This window comes from Anguilla anguilla, chromosome 6 (assembly GCF_013347855.1).
Source record: "Anguilla anguilla isolate fAngAng1 chromosome 6, fAngAng1.pri, whole genome shotgun sequence".
In the NCBI taxonomy this organism is placed as follows: Eukaryota; Metazoa; Chordata; class Actinopteri; order Anguilliformes; family Anguillidae; genus Anguilla; species Anguilla anguilla.
Genome location: NC_049206.1, coordinates 31540200 through 31558907, shown reverse-complemented (window position 1 = coordinate 31558907; position 18708 = coordinate 31540200). Strand labels below are relative to the sequence as shown.

Genomic DNA, 18708 nt, shown 5'->3' with positions numbered 1-18708 from the left:
AGGAACAGTTGTAACAGTGCCAGGGGAGTCATAACACCTATTTAATTTTCTAAACGACAAGTGGGTACAGGGCATATTTCTAATTATGTCCAGATCCAACCCCTTCATTAAACAGTCCATTCAAAAGAAATCTATGTTCTGTAGCAGAATGAATCATTCAGGACTGTATAAAATCATGGCGTCATTTTGATATCAATACTTTTAATGGCAGGCCTGGATTTTGGCAGTCTGAATGAATGAGTTATAGACGGTGTATGTCTTGTACGTGTGAGTAACTTGGCATTTTTGTACGTTGAAAACGTGTTTTTGATGAGATATCATTTCTTTTTGCAAAGCGTTTTACATTACATTTATTTGGCAGACGCTTTTATCCAAAGCGACGTACAAAAAGTGCATTTCATGGTCATAGACAACTGCTAAACACAGGTTCAGTAAGGTACAATACTTATTTTGTACAGCTATTTCTAGCCAAGAACACAGTTTAGTTCACACAGTGAACACTATTCAGACCTAACCTCTGCAAAGCCAACTAGGCAGAAGAATAAGCTACAGTATTAGGACAAATACAAATTACCAAAAAGTGCTGGGATGGGGCAACATCTAACAAGTGTCATGAAAAAAAAAGTGGGGGGGGGTTATTATGAGAATGAGAAATGCGAAGTGACCCTGTAAGAAACGGTTGTGGATTATGGCTATCGTTGTATGAATTTGTACAGTCTGATGAGCGTTTACCGTGTAGCAGTTTCGGTTTGCTATATATGTAAAACAGTGGCTGTGACAAAGGGTGCGGTGGCGTATAAGTGTAAACGCATCAGAAACGCAGGTGAAATATGCCCAGTGTACTCACGGATTTGACGGCCATCCAACGAGCCTTGATTGACAAAAGAATCAGCAAGTCCGTAGAATTAGAGCTCCCTAGGTCGCAACTTGTGTACCCTTCTGTCCTGCTCCGTTGTCTGTTCTTTCGTGGAGATGCATTTTTAGTGTTTGTAAGGTTTATAAGGCATTTTGATAGGCTTATCTGCAGGTGGGAATCCTCTTCGCTGTTTTGCTAAGCTAGAACCGGAAAACTTGATAGTGGAGAATAGGAGCAGACGCATATGTCCCAGCAGGCTTTGCATATGAGAAAATAACAACGGTGTGAGAGAAATTAGGATGAAATGATGAAATTGCGTAGTTGAAACAATATGTTTTTAGCAGAATGGGCATGTAGGTGAAGGTTGACATGATCATAGTGCGAAGTAAATGGAGTGACCATGAGCGAGCTTAGTTTCCTTATCGAACGGTATATATAACAGTCGCTATAAAACACTAGCCGTTAAAGTGGCAGGTTAAGTAACGTGAAATTTATTGCACTGATGTGTTTTCTCATGTTCGGTACTAGTAGTTATAATTATGAGTGAATCATGATTTTAAATGTAATGTTTTAATGGGGAGTTGCAGAACGTACATACGTAGTAATTGTTTGTATGTGGCTAGATAAAGAACTGGGCGAGGTAACATGAATGTAGAAACGTGGCGTTTGCTGATAAGAAGGTTTTGTACGGTAGCCAAGTGAAGAAATATAGTTAGTAGAAATGGCACAGTGGTGAGCTGGTGTAACTTTTTAATAAAAGGAATACATTTGCCGTCATGAAAAATGCATATGGGTGGCCGTGATTGAGTTTTGGTAAAGCAAATATAAGCATAAGAAAACGTTAGTGTAAAAGAGGGAATTATCTACCTGAGGGCGAGGCGGGATTCAATCCTTCAACCGGAGGTTTACCAATCTGTGACTTTGTTAGGGCAGCACCATGACATAGCTATGCAATGCGTGAAATGTCATTAGCAAACCTGTCCATGGTTTTAAAGAAGAACACAGGCGAGTAAGCACAGAAGAGCTCCCGTTGAATCCATATGGCTTTGCAATATTGTAGCCGGTTAATAATTGAACGTGCAGACGGTACGTCATAATGCAGTGTATACCTTTGGTGAACGGCGGGTAGATATGGTGCAAAAGCAATAATTGAGAAGTAGTAGACAATTATTAGTGAAGGTAAAAGCCGGTTAAAGAAACGCGTTCATAGCTGGGCTTGAACCTAGTACCCTGTGTTCCCAAGACTGTAACCTTGCCCACTAGGCCACAGGCGGACTAGCTGTTTGTACTGAAAATGTTTCAGAGTAAAAAGGTATGGGTATTTTGCGTGTGTATGCGAGTTTTTGATTGGGTCGTGTAGGTGAAGATTTGGCTGGTGTCAGTAAGATGTCCAATGGGGAGACATGTTGTTAGTGGGATAGGTGGCAGGAAAAATTAGAATGAGAAGAAGAAGAAGAAGAAGAAGAAGAAGAAAGAGAAGAAGAAGAAGGAGAAAACGCAAAATCCCTAGTTTGGGGCTTTATTGTGTGGACATGTGAAGTTGTTTATGAAATCTGTCTGTTGAAATGGGGGCAGAATGTACAGAATTTAATGTTTTTAAGGGCTGAGTGTCTGTGGCTGTTGTGGTTATTTCTGTGGGGAACCCTGAAAAGTGCCAAACTCTCGGTGCTGTATAGGTATGGGGCATGCCCCCGCCAAGGCATAACTTGGTGAGATGGCATACCTGCCATCCCAATCACACTCTCTCATTTCCTTCTCACCTGAAAGTCAGGCCAAGAACTGTGTGTATCACTAGACTGTCACAGCAAAAGTTATGTACAGTATGAAATTTAAAATGGAACCTACATGCAGTTATCCTTACAGTTAACACATGTAGTTAATCACTTAAAATTATTGTAATTAAGGTACCACATGCTTTCATTTTTTCTGAGTTCTGAACAGATAGCCTTTCTAACCACCTTATACATTTGTCTTGATTAAACAAAAAGCTAGCGTCCTGACTTAGTCCTGTCAGGAAATATATCATTTTTAGAGGTCAGATCAAGGATCATAATTACTGAAGAGTAGTTTTATGGTCATGTGAGCCTAAGAAAAAGATTCTATCCAAAAACAAAGGTAAGAAAGTGAAAAACCCCGCAAAACATATTTTCTCTGAGGTCTTCGAAACAAAGGTCTGCAAATCTTTCAAATATCCCACGTAGAAAAATATGCTACTTAACATGTGCAAAGCTAATATGACAGTTCAGGGTAGCTAATTTACAACGCTGGTGAAGTTGCAATACTATAATACGTAACGTCAGTTTTATTGATTAACCTCTTAGCACAAAGCCCCTAGTGGTCGGCACGCCGGCGTGCCGAGATTACTGCAACCAGAGTTAAAAACAGAAACGCGTTGTTTTAGTTTCATTAGCAGACGGTATACGACAACTATGCCGAATACGGAGTTTCGCAGCGCCACCATTGTCGCTCTGGTCGTTCATTTAACACACACCCCCTCCCTGCAGTCTCATCTACAACTACACCCCCCACCCATGACATAATGGACAATATTGTCTATCTTGGCATTCATAAAAATATTCTTTCACCACTAAAAAAATCTTATTCCGTCATAGCAACAAAATAAACCTGACAATACCCCTAAGATATGCCAATACAGCAGTGAAAACGCTGCTCACTGAATAACGAAATAACGAAATAAATGAGAAAGTCTTTTAAAATGATACAATGTCATTCTACAGTCAATATCTGGGACTAAATATTGAATAAATATACAACCTTATTGTTGGTTTTACGCGTAGAGGTGTCCCTTTTGAGACTGAGTGGTCATATATTGTCTTGGACAATCCGTTTGTGAAATATACGCGCATTTGTGATGCCTGGGTACCTTCCAAAATAGCTGTGCGTAATACCACACCTGTTGTTTACGGCATTGTTGCCCTTTTTAATACAATCTGGCTTGATTGACAATTTATTCATTCAGTAGGTGAGACTATAAGCTTTCTAACAATGTATAACAAGATTCTGCACCTAAGACGCTGCACCTAACGAAACGTTGTCAACAATTTTTCGTAATTTCTAGGAAAATACTATTATTATTAAGGACTTTTGAGCATAGCTTAGCCATATGTTTGCTGATAGACCTAGCTGACGTCGTTTTCAGGAGCAAAACAGAAGCAGTTAGACTGTATCATTGATTTACTGTCTCTATCTACTGAACACAGATAAAATGTCATAATTGCTATGTAAGTATTACTGCTCAACATATTTCGGTTATATATGTTATTTTTGAAATTGAGTGTCTTTAAATCGGTTAGTGATATTATATAATGTGGATATTTCACACTGTAATGTAAGCGTTTGTTAGTAGTGTAATAATTTTTGTGATGCATGCAACAGTGATGACGAGAGTGTTGGAACATTGCCACAATGTGGTGGACGGTTGAAAATTGTTTTCATATCGTCCCATCCCCATACAAGAAAACATACGAGAGAGCTGTTGGAAGGATGCAAACGTCCCGTCCAGGTGTAGGTCGCCAACATATAAATATTCCCATTTCCCTCCATGTGAGAAAAGCATCGTCTGAGTTGGAAGGAGCAAATGAGGGATTTGCTATAATGGGTAGTCAGAAGGACATTGTCCTGAACTTAAGATGTTTCGTAATTTGTTTCCAAATGTGTATGGTGTTATAGATGATTGGGTTGTCACTGTAGGTTACTTTGCTTAGTGGCACGGGTGAAAAGATGACTGCACCAGCGGTGAAAGGTAAACAGTCCTCCCGCTCCATCTCCTACCCATCAGGTAGCACTGCCGTATCATTCAGCCAGTAGGCGACGGAGCGGATGTTGGCGGCCCAGTAATAATGTGTGAAATTTGGCAGAGCCAGCCCTCCCCTCATCCTAGGTTTACAAAGATGAGCTTTCCCTATTCTGTGTATTTTATAATCCCACACAAATGGAAGAATAATGGAATCTAAACATTTGAAGAATGCTTTAGTAATAAACACAGGTATGTTCTGGAGGAGATATAACAACTGTGGGAGAAATATCATCTTAATAGCATTTGTTCTACCTAATAAAGAAATTGGGAGCGTCCTCCAAAACTGAATGTTATTTTGGAGTTTTTCAATCAGGGGATCAAAGTTAGCCTTAAATAATGAATTATAATTTTTGGTAATAACTATTCTTTTGTTATCCTAAAGGGGAGTTGATGGAGCCATTCATGATCCATAATACGAATTGGCATGAGCTCGCTGTTATCCCAAATGACTCTGTATCCGGAAAAGGTTCCAAACCGGTCAATCAAGGACAGTATTGGCGTAACCGATGTCTGCGGCTCAGATATGAAAAGGAGAATATCGTCTGCGTAAAGGGATATTTTATTAACGGTATACTTTGTGTTATATCCATGAATTTCTGGGTGTGATCGAACGCTCTCAGTGAGGGGCTTTAAGGTGCAAGCCTGCCGGGTTCCCCAGCGCAGTTTGAAGTTCGGAGAGAGTGTCTGGTTAGTCAGTATTTTGACATAGGGGTTGTTATATAATAATTTTATCCAAGAAATGAACCTATTGCCAGTTTCAAATCTTTTAAGGACCGCAAATAGATAGGGCCACTCGACCTGGTCGAATGCCTTTTCAGCATCCAAAGATAGTACCATAAGATCCTTGTAACGGAGCTGCACGAGATGAGCGGTTGGAGAAGGAAGCAGTACATCAGGAGCAGCGCTGGAATAGCGTGCAGCATCAGTTCCAGCTACTGCAAGGCCAGGTGGGACGAGGCCACTGGGATGAAGAGTCGAGCAGGAGCCCAGCAACGCCGCAGCTAAAGACTCCAACCCAGAGGGGACCTGCAGCAGACTTCAAGCCTCCCAAGCTCCACTGCCTGATGTAGGATGACGACATCAAGCCTTTCCTCACAACTTTTGAGAGGATTGCTTCAGCATGCCATTGGCCAGAGGAAGACTGGGCCATACGTTTGGTGCCCCTACTGACTGGCAAGGCACGCAGTGCCTATGTGGCAGTGGACATTATTCACACCAGTGACTAGGTGAAGGAGGCCATACTGAAAAAGTATGAGATCAACGCCGACACCTACAGGCGACGGTTCCGGTCGACTGACATCCAACCCGATGAGACGCCACGTGAGCTGTACGTGCGTCTGAAAGATCTCTTCTCCAAATGGGTCAAGCCAGAGCAGCGCACTGTCAAGGAGGTCTCCGAGATCATAATTCTGGAGCAGTTCATGCGGATGGTGAGCCGAGAGATGGAGGTGTGGATGGTAAATGGTAAATGGACTGCATTTATATAGTGCTTTTATACAAAGCGCTTTACAATTGATGCCTCTCATTCGCCAGAGCAGTTAGGGGTTAGGTGTCTTGCTTAAGGACACTTCGACACGCCCAGGCCGGGGTTTGAACTGGCAACCCTCCGACTGCCAGACAATCGCTCTTACCTCCTGAGCTATATCGCCCCATGGCAGATCCGTGAGCATGACCCAAAGACAGCCAAGGAGGCGGCGGACATGGCAGAAGTCTTCATCTCCGCCAGGTGGGGAGTCAGAGGAAGCAGCTTCGGCCAGTGGAAACAAGGTTCCAGAAGTAAGTCTGTTGGGGGTGTTGGAGGAGGTGGTCATGCCCAGGGTAAGCCCAACACATACCATAGACCAGCTGATAATTCTAGCAAACAGGAAGTGAGGTGTTTTCACTGTGGTGAGCTAGGACACACTAAGCCATATTGCCCAGCCAGAAAGTCCAGGTCTTCTAATGTGTGCTATGTTCCCAGGCCATTCACGCCAACATTAGCCGTTACTACACCTGAACATACCACCAAGGTCCTCATTAATGGTGTTGCTACACATGCTATGGTAGACACTGGGAGTTCTCAGACCTTAGTTCTGGATAGTTTGGTGCCCAGGGAGGAGTGGAAAGATCAGACCCAGGTCCAAGTGTATTGTGTCCATGGGGATGAGAAAGTCTATCCTGCGACTGAGGTCTTCTTAATTGTTGACAGTCAAATATTTTTTCTGCCTGTTGCATTAGCGCCACATCTGCCATATCCTGTTGTGTTAGGCCAGGACCTGCCAATCCTGTTAGACTTGCTGCCCAAGGCTAAGCCCTGTAATGTTGCTGTTACTAGGTCCAGAAGTGCCCTTGAAGGTCTGAAGGCTTTACCTTTCCATGGTGAGGAGATTGAGGCTGAGCAGGGGAAAGCTCGCAAATCCAGGAGGGAAAGGAGGGGTGATAAAATGCACGGCAGTGCTGTTTGTGACTACAGTAGTTCTCTACCAGAACCAGACATTGGGATAGATGTCGATATACCAGCAGACATTGTGAGCTTGCTGGAGAGCGACCCTACCTTACAGCTATAGTTTAAGAAGGTGTCTGTTGTTGATGGTGTCAAGCAGGGTAGGGCAGATTGCTTGGAGGAGGAAAAGTACATCCTGAGAAAGGGCATCCTGTACCAAGTAAAAGGCAGGGTAGAAGCACTGGTGGTGCCAGCCTCAACAAAGGCCATGTAAACCGACTAGCAATCCTTGCCAGGGTCTTATTCTTGCCTAAGTGGCCTGCCCATGGAACTGAATGTCCGAGGGACATAACAGTGGATCTGTTATGTCCCTTTAGACCGAGGACTGTAAAACTTGTGCTGAGTGTCAGCTGACTTCTGGGAGGGGGGTGGCACAGGCCCATCATCGACACCCCATTTGAGAGAATAGGGATGGACATAGTGGGGCCCCTGGACCGGAGTAGAAATGGGAACAAGTACATTCTGGTCATTTGTGATTACACCACAAAATATCCTGAGGTTTTTCCCTTGAAGAACATTAAAACTAGGCAGGTTGTTAATTGCCTCGTGCAGCTATTCTCACGAGTGGGTGTGCCTAGGGAAATACTCACAGACTAGGGAACAAACTTCCTTTCAGAGCTTCTAAGACAGGTCTACAATCCGATAGGGATTAGGGGCATTAAGACCACTCCTTATCACCCCCAGACAGGCGGTTTGGTTGAACATTTCAACCAGACCCTGAAGAACATGTTGCGCAAGTTTGCCTCCCAAGCAGGAACGGACTGGGACCAATGGCTGCCGTACCTGCTCTTCACCTACAGAGAAGTGTCACAAGCCTCTACAGGGTTCTCACCGTTTGAGCTGCTCTATGGTCGCCAGGTGCGAGGCCCACTCGATCTGCTCCCAGAGATCTGGGAAGGCCAGAGAGGAGAGAGCAAGAATGTGATGGCGTACGTGGTCCAGATGAGGGAGTGGCTGGAGGAGATGACAGCACTGGCCCAGGAGAGCATGAGAAAAGCCCAAAAGAGCCAGAAGTCCTGGTATGATCGCCATGCCAGAAACAGAACTTTTGAACGGGGACAGAAGGTGCTGTTACTGCTTCCAACACATGAAAGCAAGCTGCTGGCAAAATGGTACGGTCCGTATGAGGTCCTCCGCGAAACAGGGCCAGTAACATATGAGATCTCCATGCCAGAGAGAGGGAAGAAGAAACAGAACTTCCACATCAACCTTCTGAAAGAGTTTCTACCCAGACAAGAGCCAGTGGAGACCCAGCTGTTTGTTCGGGCGGTGGGTGAAGAGGAAGAGGCTGCAGAGCAGTACTTCCCCACAGACAGCCTCCCACAGCCGGTGGACCTGTCGCACCTCAGTCCACGACAGCAGGAACAGCTGAGCAGTCTGCTGGATCCAGAGCTCTTTCAAGAGAAGCCTGGCTACACCACCCTGGTGAAACACCACATCCACCTGAAGGAAGATACGCTGGTGAGGCAGAAATGTTACCGGATCCCGGAGCGTCTACTCCCAGTGTTGCAGCAGGAGCTGGAGACCATGGAGTCCCTGGGAGTGATTGAGCACTCTTCAAGTGAGAGGTGCAGTCCAATTGTGCTTGTCCCCAAAAAGGATGGAACTATCAGGTTCTGTATGGACTTTTGGCAGGTAAATGCCAAAAGTCCAAAATTTGACTCGTATCCCATGCCCCGCATTGACGATTTGGTGGAGCGGCTGGGAAAGGCCAGATTTATTTCCACCCTGGACTTGAGCAAAGGCTACTGGCAAGTACCACTAACGGAGGAGGCAAAGGAGCTCACCACCTTCAGAACACCCTTTGGGCTATTCCATTTTACAGTGATGCCCTTTGGCCTCCAGGGGGCGCCCGCAACATTTCAGCGGCTTATGGATAAGCTGTTGCAGGACACCAGAGACTTTTCAGCGGCGTACCTGGAAGATGTGGTGATCATTAGTGAAACTTGGGAAGACCATCTACTCCACTTGTGTCAGGTACTGCAGCGCCTTAAGTCCACAGGGCTAACCATCAACACCCAGAAGTGTGCCCTAGCCAAGAGGGAGGTCCAGTTCTTGGGATTCGTCATTGGAGATGGGGTCATCCGTCCTTAGCTGGAGAAGGTGGAGGCGATCCAATTTTGCAGTCCTCCAACCACGAAGAGGAAGGTGAGAGCATTCCAGGGCTTGGTGGGGTGGTACAGGAAGTTCATTCCTAACTTTTCTACTCGAGCCGCTGTCTTAACAGACCTCACAAAAAACACCGCCCCGAGCAGAGTGGTTTGGACAGAGGACTGTGACCGTGCCTTCCAGGACCTGAAGGAGGCGCTGTGCTGACACAGTTCTGCAGAGCCCAGATTTTAACAGGTCATTCATCCTGCAAACAGACACCTCAGGTGTGGGGCTGGGAGCTGTGTTATTGCAGGGCAAAGAAGGAGAGCGCAAACCTGTGGCTTTCCTGAGCAGGAAGATGTTCCCCAGGAAAACCAGGTACTCTACAGTGGAGAAAGAGTGTCTCGCTATAAAGTGGGCACTTGACTCTCTCCGCTATTACCTCCTTGGTCGACACTTCATGCTAGAGACAGACCATCAGGCCTTGCAATGGCTGCATCGGATGCTGGACTCTAATGCTCGCATCACGAGGTGGTATCTCTACATCCAGCCTTTTAACTTTACTGTTCGGTACAGGAAAGGCTCCACCAACCAGGTGGCAGACTTTTGTCGTGAATACCGGAGGATCTCTGAACTGGCATGCTGTCCCTCTCATCACGGAGCGGGCCTGATGGCTTGCACCGCAGGCCACTTTCTCCATCTGCAGAAGGGGGAGGAAATGTAACGGAGCTGCTAGCCTGTTACTAAATAAGCCCGTAATTGGGGCTGTACAAAAGGACACATACAACTGACAATTTTGGTTTCTTCCAGGCCTCTAAGGGAGTATAAAAGGGAGTGTTCCTCTTTCAGTTGGTGTTGGTTGGTTGGATGGTACAGTCTGGTTTGGGTTGCAGAAAAGTAATTGATACAGTGCTTTTGGGTTCTGATTGAAAATACCCTGTAAATAGATTTGTTTATTTGTTCTGTCATTTTTGTTCAGTTTTTGTTTGTTTGAGTTTAGTTTTTGTATCTTTTTTCACTTCCTGCCCTGTATATAGCCCTCACCTGTAACTACACGTCTTGGATAAAATAAAAAACCTTGGGCACTTCATTGTTGTGTGTTGGCTCCATTTTTTGGGGGTCCAGCCTTGCTGCTATGGCTGTCCCGTCACAGTCCTCTTTGAAGTGCTGTGGGGAATGCATAACATTGAATAGGCACCGCAAATGAAAGAACGAATGTCTTTGGGGAATAAATCCAGTCTGGTCCGGGTGTACCAGTTTACCTATCAAAAGGCTAAGCCTTTTGGCTAAAGTCTTTGTAAGGATTTTTTGATCTAGGTTTAGCAAAGAGATGGGTCTTGTAGCAGGGTCGGCAACCCTAGGCATGCATGCCACCATTGACACGCAGGTGCTTAACCAATGGCACGCGAGCTTGAACATGAACTTAAACTCAAAAAATATTGGGGTCAGAGCCAATCAGAGGCAGAGTAGGGGTGGGACTTTGCAGAATGCTGGTGGGGAAAAAATAACAGCCACTGCCACAGCGCGAGGGCGCTGGCCAGAGAAATTTCTATCTTTGAGCGGGCTTGGTGGTAGTATGATGGCAGGCCCTCTAGCTAAGAAAGCTAAAGTAAATGTTTGGGCATTCCAGCTCTTCGTGGACAGAAGAGTGGGGTTTTGAGTTTCAGAAGGACCGTGCTGTGTGCACTTTGTCTTGAAAATGTTGTTTGCCGAACGTCAAGTGTTAAACGCCACTTTGAGACCAAACACGAGAAAACTTTCAAGGACGAGGCTGACAAGGTAGAATCCATCAAACGTGCCGTGTCCAGGTATGGGAAGCAAGCAAAAGCCCTCAAAGTCTTTGGCACTGCTAAAAATCATGCTACTGAAGCAAGCTATCGCATTTCATTGCGAAACGTGGAAAGCCGTTCACTGACGGCGAATATATTAAGGAGGCTTTCCTCTGTAGCTCAGAGGTTTTGTTTGATGGCTTACCAAACAAAGAGACAATAAAATCAAGAATAAAAGACATTCCCGTGTCAGCCAGAAATGTTGAACGACGCATCGAAGAAATGGCAGAAAATGTTAGTGTGCAGCAGACAGCTGATTTGAAAGATGCCACGGTATTTAGCATCGCACTTGATGAGAGCGTGGATGTTAATGACATACCACGTTTGGCAGTCATGGCAAGATACTGTGATGATTCGACAGTAAGAGAGGAGCTCTGCTACTTAAAACCAATGCCCGAAACAACAAAAGGTGTGGACGTAGCCAAAGCTGTTATTGAGCATTTTGATGAGCGAGGGATTGACATGAGCAAGATTTTTGCAGTGACAACAGATGACGCCCCCGCCATGGTCGGGAAACAGTGAGGAGCTGTCACATTAATTGAGGAACAAGTCGGTCACCCCATCATGAAAATCCACTGCATAATACACCAAGAAAACCTCTGTGCAAAGATGTCAAAGTCAGATCTTAATGACGTCATGGCTACAGTGGTGAAGGTTGTTAACTTCATTAGTTAAGCGATCTGCTCTGACACACCAACAGTTCCAGTCCCTGCTCGAGGAAATGGACTGCACATACAAAGATATCCCTCTCCACTCAGCAGTTAGATGGCTAAGCTGTGGAAATGTTTTTGGAGCGGTTTGTTAGCTGCTTTGATGCCATAAAGGCCTTCCTGGATGAAAAAGGCCAAGACTGCCCAGAACTCGAGGACGAGAAGTGGGTTGAGAAACTTTGTTTCTCACGGATATCACTGGACACCTCAACGAGCTCAATCTCCAACTGCAAGGTGCAAGGCAAACTGTTTTGGACATGTATGACACATGGGCAGCTTCTGTTGGAAAACTGGCAATTTTTTCAAGCAATGTTGCCACCTCCACTTTCCACTACTTCAAGCATTTGAAGGAGTTGTCCACACAGCACAGCATCAGCACCGCTGAAATATGCAAATACATCAGTGGGCTTGAGTCAGCGTTCACAACACGATCTGGGGACTTTCAGAAGTATGGACCTATGTTCTCTTTCTTGATCAAACCAGAGAGCTTTGATGGACATGAACTGGATTTATCTGTGATAGACTGGCTGGATACATAGGACATGGAAATGCAGCTGATTGAGCTGAAGAGTTCAACACTGTGGGTGACCAAGTTTGCAGAGCTACGGAAACAGCTGGAAACCACAGCAGGGCGTGATCACGGAATGTGCATCTTCACCTTTTGGACATCGCTACCAGAGAAGTTTAGCTGTCTCAGGAATGTTGCATTGGCTTTGCTGACAGTCTTCGGATCAACATATCTCTGTGAGCAGATATTCTCGCACATGAAGAGCGTGCTCAGCCCCTCCCGCAGTCGTTTGACAACTTATTTTACTGGAATCCGAGATTGGAATGCTCTTCCTGATTCAATCAAAACGGCTAATTCTCTGAATGTATTTAAATATCGTTAAAAGTGCTTTCTCCTTGCCCAGTGATCCTTGTTGACTGTTGTTGTTGATGCTCTGTGTGTGTGTGCGCAGGTATGCGTGCGTGTCTTTGTACTGTAGACATTTTTAAATGTAGAGATCAAGATTTGTATATTTGTTGTATATTTAGTTATTTTTATAGTCTGGTCTCGGACCGCATTGAAAATGAACCAGCTATTGCTGGCTTAATGGGTAATCCTTGCACTCAATACTCTACAAATTGTTTCTCATTTTAGCATCACACTTTTTACAATAGCCCTCTTTGTAGTGTTTTAAGTGTATTTGTTCTATTTTGTAATTTTTATATGAAGAGTGCAAATAAATAAATTTAAATCTAAAATCACCAAGCCACTCCCCTTGTTTTCCCGCAAATTTGTCAATAGGAAAATGAATGGGGCAATTTTCAATAAGCGATATTTTTAGTTACAAGTTGGGAACTAGTTAGCTATTGGTATGTGGTACTCATGACATATATGACTCATGAAATATAATATCAGCAACACAATTGACCCATGACAAGTACCAGGTACAACGTTGTGTACGTTTAGTACGCTTAGGAACTACACATACCGGTACTGTGCTCCTGACTAACTTAATCGAATATTGTTTGGAAATATATTTTTATTTTGGGGATCACAACAACAATATAGCTAGCCAGCATGGTTTTCCATAAATTACCGACAATATGTTTACTACTTACTATGTTTTAATACAACTATTTATTAGAAATTGTCTATCTCTTGCCTACCGCAACTGCACCGGTCTTGTCTAAGTGCAACTGCACAGCTGTCATTCTGATTTTCACATTGTGTGTATTCCTTTGTAAGTGCTGTGTGCAGACTGAAAGTCTGTTACCCCAAAGCCTTGCGAAACGAAGTTTTGTTACATCGTGAACTGTACAGCATATGGTTTGTAATGACAAATAAACCTGACTTTGACAGCTAGCTAGCAACCTGCTGATCCAGCCCTTCCTAATGTTAGCTAACTTACTATACTCACCGAAACTTTATAAACGATATCTTTCATGCTGGCCCTGACAGACCCGCTAATCTGCCCCTGGCTGTATATGACCTGCTCTACATGGTTGGACTTGAAATGATTTTTGCCCTTCTTAACACTATTGTCCTGACCATTGAAAAAATGCATTAAGCTAACCAGTGACACCGCCATTGTCGTGGGTATAACTAGCTAGCCAGTAGCCACCGGTGTTGCGTGAAGTTGCCCCTAGCTGCTGGTCCAGAGTCAGTTATTTTCTTCCCCTACTAATGGTTAAAGTTAGGACCTGGGAAGGGAAATCTGATCCCAGACCAGCAGTTAGGGGCAACTTCTCCCTGGAGCCTAGGCAGTGCCACCGCACTTAACGGGTAGACTTACAAGCACACGTGGTTGTGACGTGTATCGTGTGACTTTGATTTAGTGTAGTTCAGGAACACTAACACATCGTAAATCGACATGAATCAGTTTTTTTTCCCTCCAGAGATTAAAATAAATAGAACCAAGCACATGCTTCGGCAGAGAATGACGTATGAAAAAAAAACGTGAGAAACCTTTTATTTTTAATCGCTATAGTTATTTTACAATCAATGATTTTTAAAGAGTCAACAGGATTTTAACATTGGGCTGTGACGTCTAGAACCGGACGCCCCCTAGATGCAATTTGACTTACAAGCTCAATTGTGGATATTTCTGTAGGAAACCCTGAAAAGTGGCAAACTCGGTGCTGTATAAGTATGGGCCATACCTGCCATCCCAATCATCCAAACTGTCCATACCAAAACTCATTCCACCACCAATTTTTTATCACCTAAGCAAGAGCATGTCAATCTTAGTTGAGAAATGTTACATCTATCCATCAATCCATCCATCCATCCATCCTTCATCTATATGTCGCGGGGGGGGAGCCTATCTCAGCATGCATTGGGCGAGTGGCAGGAATATACCCTGGACTGGCTGCCAATTTATCCATTCACACACTCACACACCTATGGGCAATTTAGAGTCTCCAGTTAGCCCACATGCATGACCCTGGACTGTGGGAGGAAACCAGAGGAAACCCATGCAAACTCAAGGAGAACATAAACACTCTACACAGAAAGGCCCAGACTGGGATTTGAACCCAGAATCTTCTTGCTGTGAGACCACCATGCCACACATGTTACATCTGTTATATTATAATGTAGTTATGTAGATTAGAGTGAATGACGCTGCTGACTGCCTGTTGTAGCACTTCCCACTACCGGTAGCTAAATGCACGTTTCATAGAACGGTATGTCAATTTGCAATTGAAAATCATTTTTTATTAATGTATGATCCCTGTTGTGATATTATCATTAAATAAACCATTATAAGTATTTGGTTGTTATTTACTTCACAAGTGCAACAAACATGGTGCCATTTTAATTTCAATGTGCCCTATTGGCTGAAATGGCATCAAATGTACTAAATTATCTCGACTGGCCAAAAAAAAAAAGGTCAGATTTGGAGAAAGTAGTATTTCCATAGGAAATTAATGGGCTCAACTGGCCCCACACAACAAGATTTTAAGCAATTTAATATTCTTAGAAGTCATAGTTAAATCTTGCCAGTCTTGGCCCCATTACAACTCACAATCAGTGTGAGATTGTATTAAGTTGGTTCCGACTAAGTTTGTGACGTTCAGAACGTTTTTGATAGTCAGTGACACATTTTATAATCATACACGGCCAACAGCCAATTGGTGCGCGGACTTTGTCTGAAATTAGCACACTGGTTTGTGTTTCTGACAGGAAAAGGAGGGCTAAGATAAAAAAAAAATTAAAGAATCCTGTTGGAGTCTTATAATGTGTGAAGCTGCGAGATGTGTGCTCCTCAAAGATTAAAAACACATGACTTAAATGTAAGAGCTTGTCAGACTTTAGTTGTTTAGAAGTTGTCTAAGGTATGGGAGGCATTTGTTGCTTATACTTATCTCTAATTAGTATCATTAAGATTTTGAATAGCAACCAACTGCACATGTAATAGAATAATATAGTATGAATTTTGTGTGGGTGATATAAAAAGGGCTAGACGTGTTTACAAAAATGGGAAGAAAGAGAAGAATTAGAAAAAGATCAGTACTTTGCATGTTTCATGTGCAATCTTTAAAAAAAACTTTCCCAATCCGTTCTTTTGTTTAGCACTCTGATCATGTGTACGGCCAGCTGTCCAATGGACTTAGTAAGGGTAAATATTAGCTTCTCAGCTAGCAACAAGAACAACACAAGTCACAAGCTAGAAAAAACAAGTCCAATGGACACGTAAATCTTTGGAGCCAGACAAAAGTTACATTGTTCCACTGTTGGCATAAATGATAGAATGACATTAGTTAGCTACTCGATAGCATTAGAAAAGTCCTCTTAATTTTATGTTTCAGGAAGTAGCATAAAACAAAAGCAATACTACATTATATCACACTGACCAATGAATAAAGGCGTCAGAAGAAAAAAGACAAATGTCATACAATAAAAGAATAAAGAATACCTTTTCTGGCCTTAAACAAGAATACTTTAACACTGGTGCACCAGTATTATGTTACATTGCAACTTGTCATCACATAGACCAGTAAAGTATGATCTCTTTGTTTGGGACTCCCAACATTACAGTGAGTTTAAGATTTTTTTTTACATCTGTCAGATATTGGGGGATCTACTTGTTCCAATATTTAACAAAATTTTGCATATTTACGTAACATTTCAAATTTAGATATTTAGACATTTAGATAAATGGTATATTTGATCTTCAGGTATGTGATTCTGGTATTAATTTTTACTGGGTGGTGATTTTGCAACATTTCTCATCGCTTCTGTGAAACGGTTGCAAGAGTGCAAGACAAGTATCTCAAGGTCATGTCACTCCCATTTCTCCAGGAGCTTCTGGAGTCTACTGAGAAGCTGAAGTCTCAGGCCAAAGAGCTAAAGGAGGCACACAGCCAAAGGAAGCTGGCAATGCAGGAGTTCGCTGAGATGAGTGAGCGGCTAACAGACCTGCGCTCACACAAGCAGCGGCTCTCCCGTCAGCTCCGTGACAAGGAAGAGGAGATGGAGGTGGTCAACCAGAAGGTGGAGACACTGCGGGCAGAAGTGCGCAAGGCAGAGAGAGTCAGGAAGGAGGTCAGTGGAACTGGAGCTATTGGGCCTTGTGGCAGAGAGTGTATGGATGACAAAGAGTTTGATTTGTGGGAGTGTGTGATGTAATGACAGGGTTTTTCCTGCACTGAAATGTCATAGGCAAAAAAAACTCGTAAAACAATTAGAAATGACCAGATTATATCTAAACATTCATTGATGCAATCTGTTTGTCAATAATACTGCATTTCAAGTTTTGACCGCTTTCAAGTTTACATGCAATCTTAGACTAGCTGAATTAACGTCAGTCGAATCCCATTAATTGTATAAAAGAATGAGACCATAGACAGGGAGTGCCGACATGGCACTCCGTTGCCTGTTGTAGATATGATTTTCAACAGGAACCACCTACCTTTCTAAATTTAGCCGGTCTTGTGTCTTTTAAGAGCAATTGTCTGTTTATTTATGAGACATCTGCTGACTTTTAACATAGGGGACAGTCGCCATGAATGTAATATATTTTTAAATAAAAATATTTAAGAATAAAAATATTTAGCCTAGCACTTTGTCATGTCGGCAGTCATTAGACGTTTCAGTTGCATTCATAATTTAATAGAGTCAGATCTATTTAAAACCAATTTTTACAATCCGACTGTGAAATATACTCTCATTTGTGACACCTGGGTACCTTCTGAGATAGCTGTGCATAAAACCACACATACTATTTACGGGATTGTCGCCCTTTTTAGTACATTCTGACTTGATTGACAATTATTTTACTCAGCAGGCGACAGTATAAGCTTTCCAACAATGTATCACATGTCTGATTTTACTTTTGGAATAGGGTTTTATAGCCCAGTGTAACTAAAAGTTTTGTCTCATCATTGATGTGTTACAAATTCAGCCTCTGCGATAGCAGTAAAAGACAAGCACCCTGCAAAACGTAATTGTTCTTGAGAACTTCTGACCATGGCTAAGACACACAGTTCAGGCCAAAAGTTTACATACACCTAGGTTAAAAAAATCTAACTCAATTCTTCATACCATACATTGCCTGTGTTAAGTCAATTAGGGCAGTGGTTCTCAAACTCGGTCCTGGGGGACCCCTGTGTATGCTGGTTTTCATTCCAACCTCAACAGCAATCCCAGAATTTTAACAAGTTGTTAATTTTTCTTAATTAGGTGCTTTTCATGTTTTAGAGCTAGGGTCCTCAGTCTTATCCAGAAAGGGTCAGTGTGGGTGATGTCCAGGTTCGCTTTCTTTAAAAGAGGTTTTACTAAAACAGTTTTAAAATCAGTGGGGAAGACACCAAGCTGTAAGTAGTGATTCGCTAAGGCAAGGATGTCTTCGGGTACACAATTAAAAATAGTTTTAAAAAGGGAGGTTGGAATTGGGTCAGGGGAACACGTGGAGGGCTTCAATTCTGTTACTATTTTCCTGAGATTTTCAGCATCAACCAGGTCAAAACGTTCCAACTTGACATTACTCTGTACACAAGATATAGGTAAATCTAATATTGATTATTTTCTCCCTGAAGTAGCCAGCAAACTTCACATTTAGAACCTGGAAGCTCGATACTATAGTTAGTTGTGGGGTTTACCAGAGAATCTATTGTACTAAAAAACAGTCTAGGATTTAGAATGTTGGTGTTTTCAGGTCTGAGAAATATTCTTGCCGTGATATTCGAATTGCCTTAATTTTTTAGTTTTTCGGTGAGTATATTGTGATGGATTACTACTTTTGTTTTTCGCCATCTGCGCTCAGCAATTCTGCAGTCTCTTTTTAGTTCCATGGTTTGATTCTTTTTCCATGGGGAAACCTTTTTTTGTAGTTATTTTCCTGGTTTTAATTGGAGTGACTGCATCAAGCCCTGTTTTTATTTTATGATTAAAATCATTAACTAAGTCTTCACAAGATGACAGTAAGACGTTATTT

General features: G+C 43.0%; 1 protein-coding gene across 7 annotated transcripts in view; it reads left to right on the top strand.

Moving 5' to 3' along the window:
• The window catches only part of LOC118229832 (serine/threonine-protein kinase MRCK alpha-like), a 375259-nt gene that overhangs the window by 182460 nt on the left and 174091 nt on the right, over nucleotides 1-18708 (top strand). For all 7 annotated transcript variants that reach the window (XM_035422277.1, XM_035422272.1, XM_035422276.1 and 4 more), the window contains one exon: nucleotides 16575-16817. In XM_035422277.1, coding sequence (XP_035278168.1) covers nucleotides 16575-16817 — 243 coding nt within the window. The remainder of the gene's footprint in view (nucleotides 1-16574; nucleotides 16818-18708) is intronic.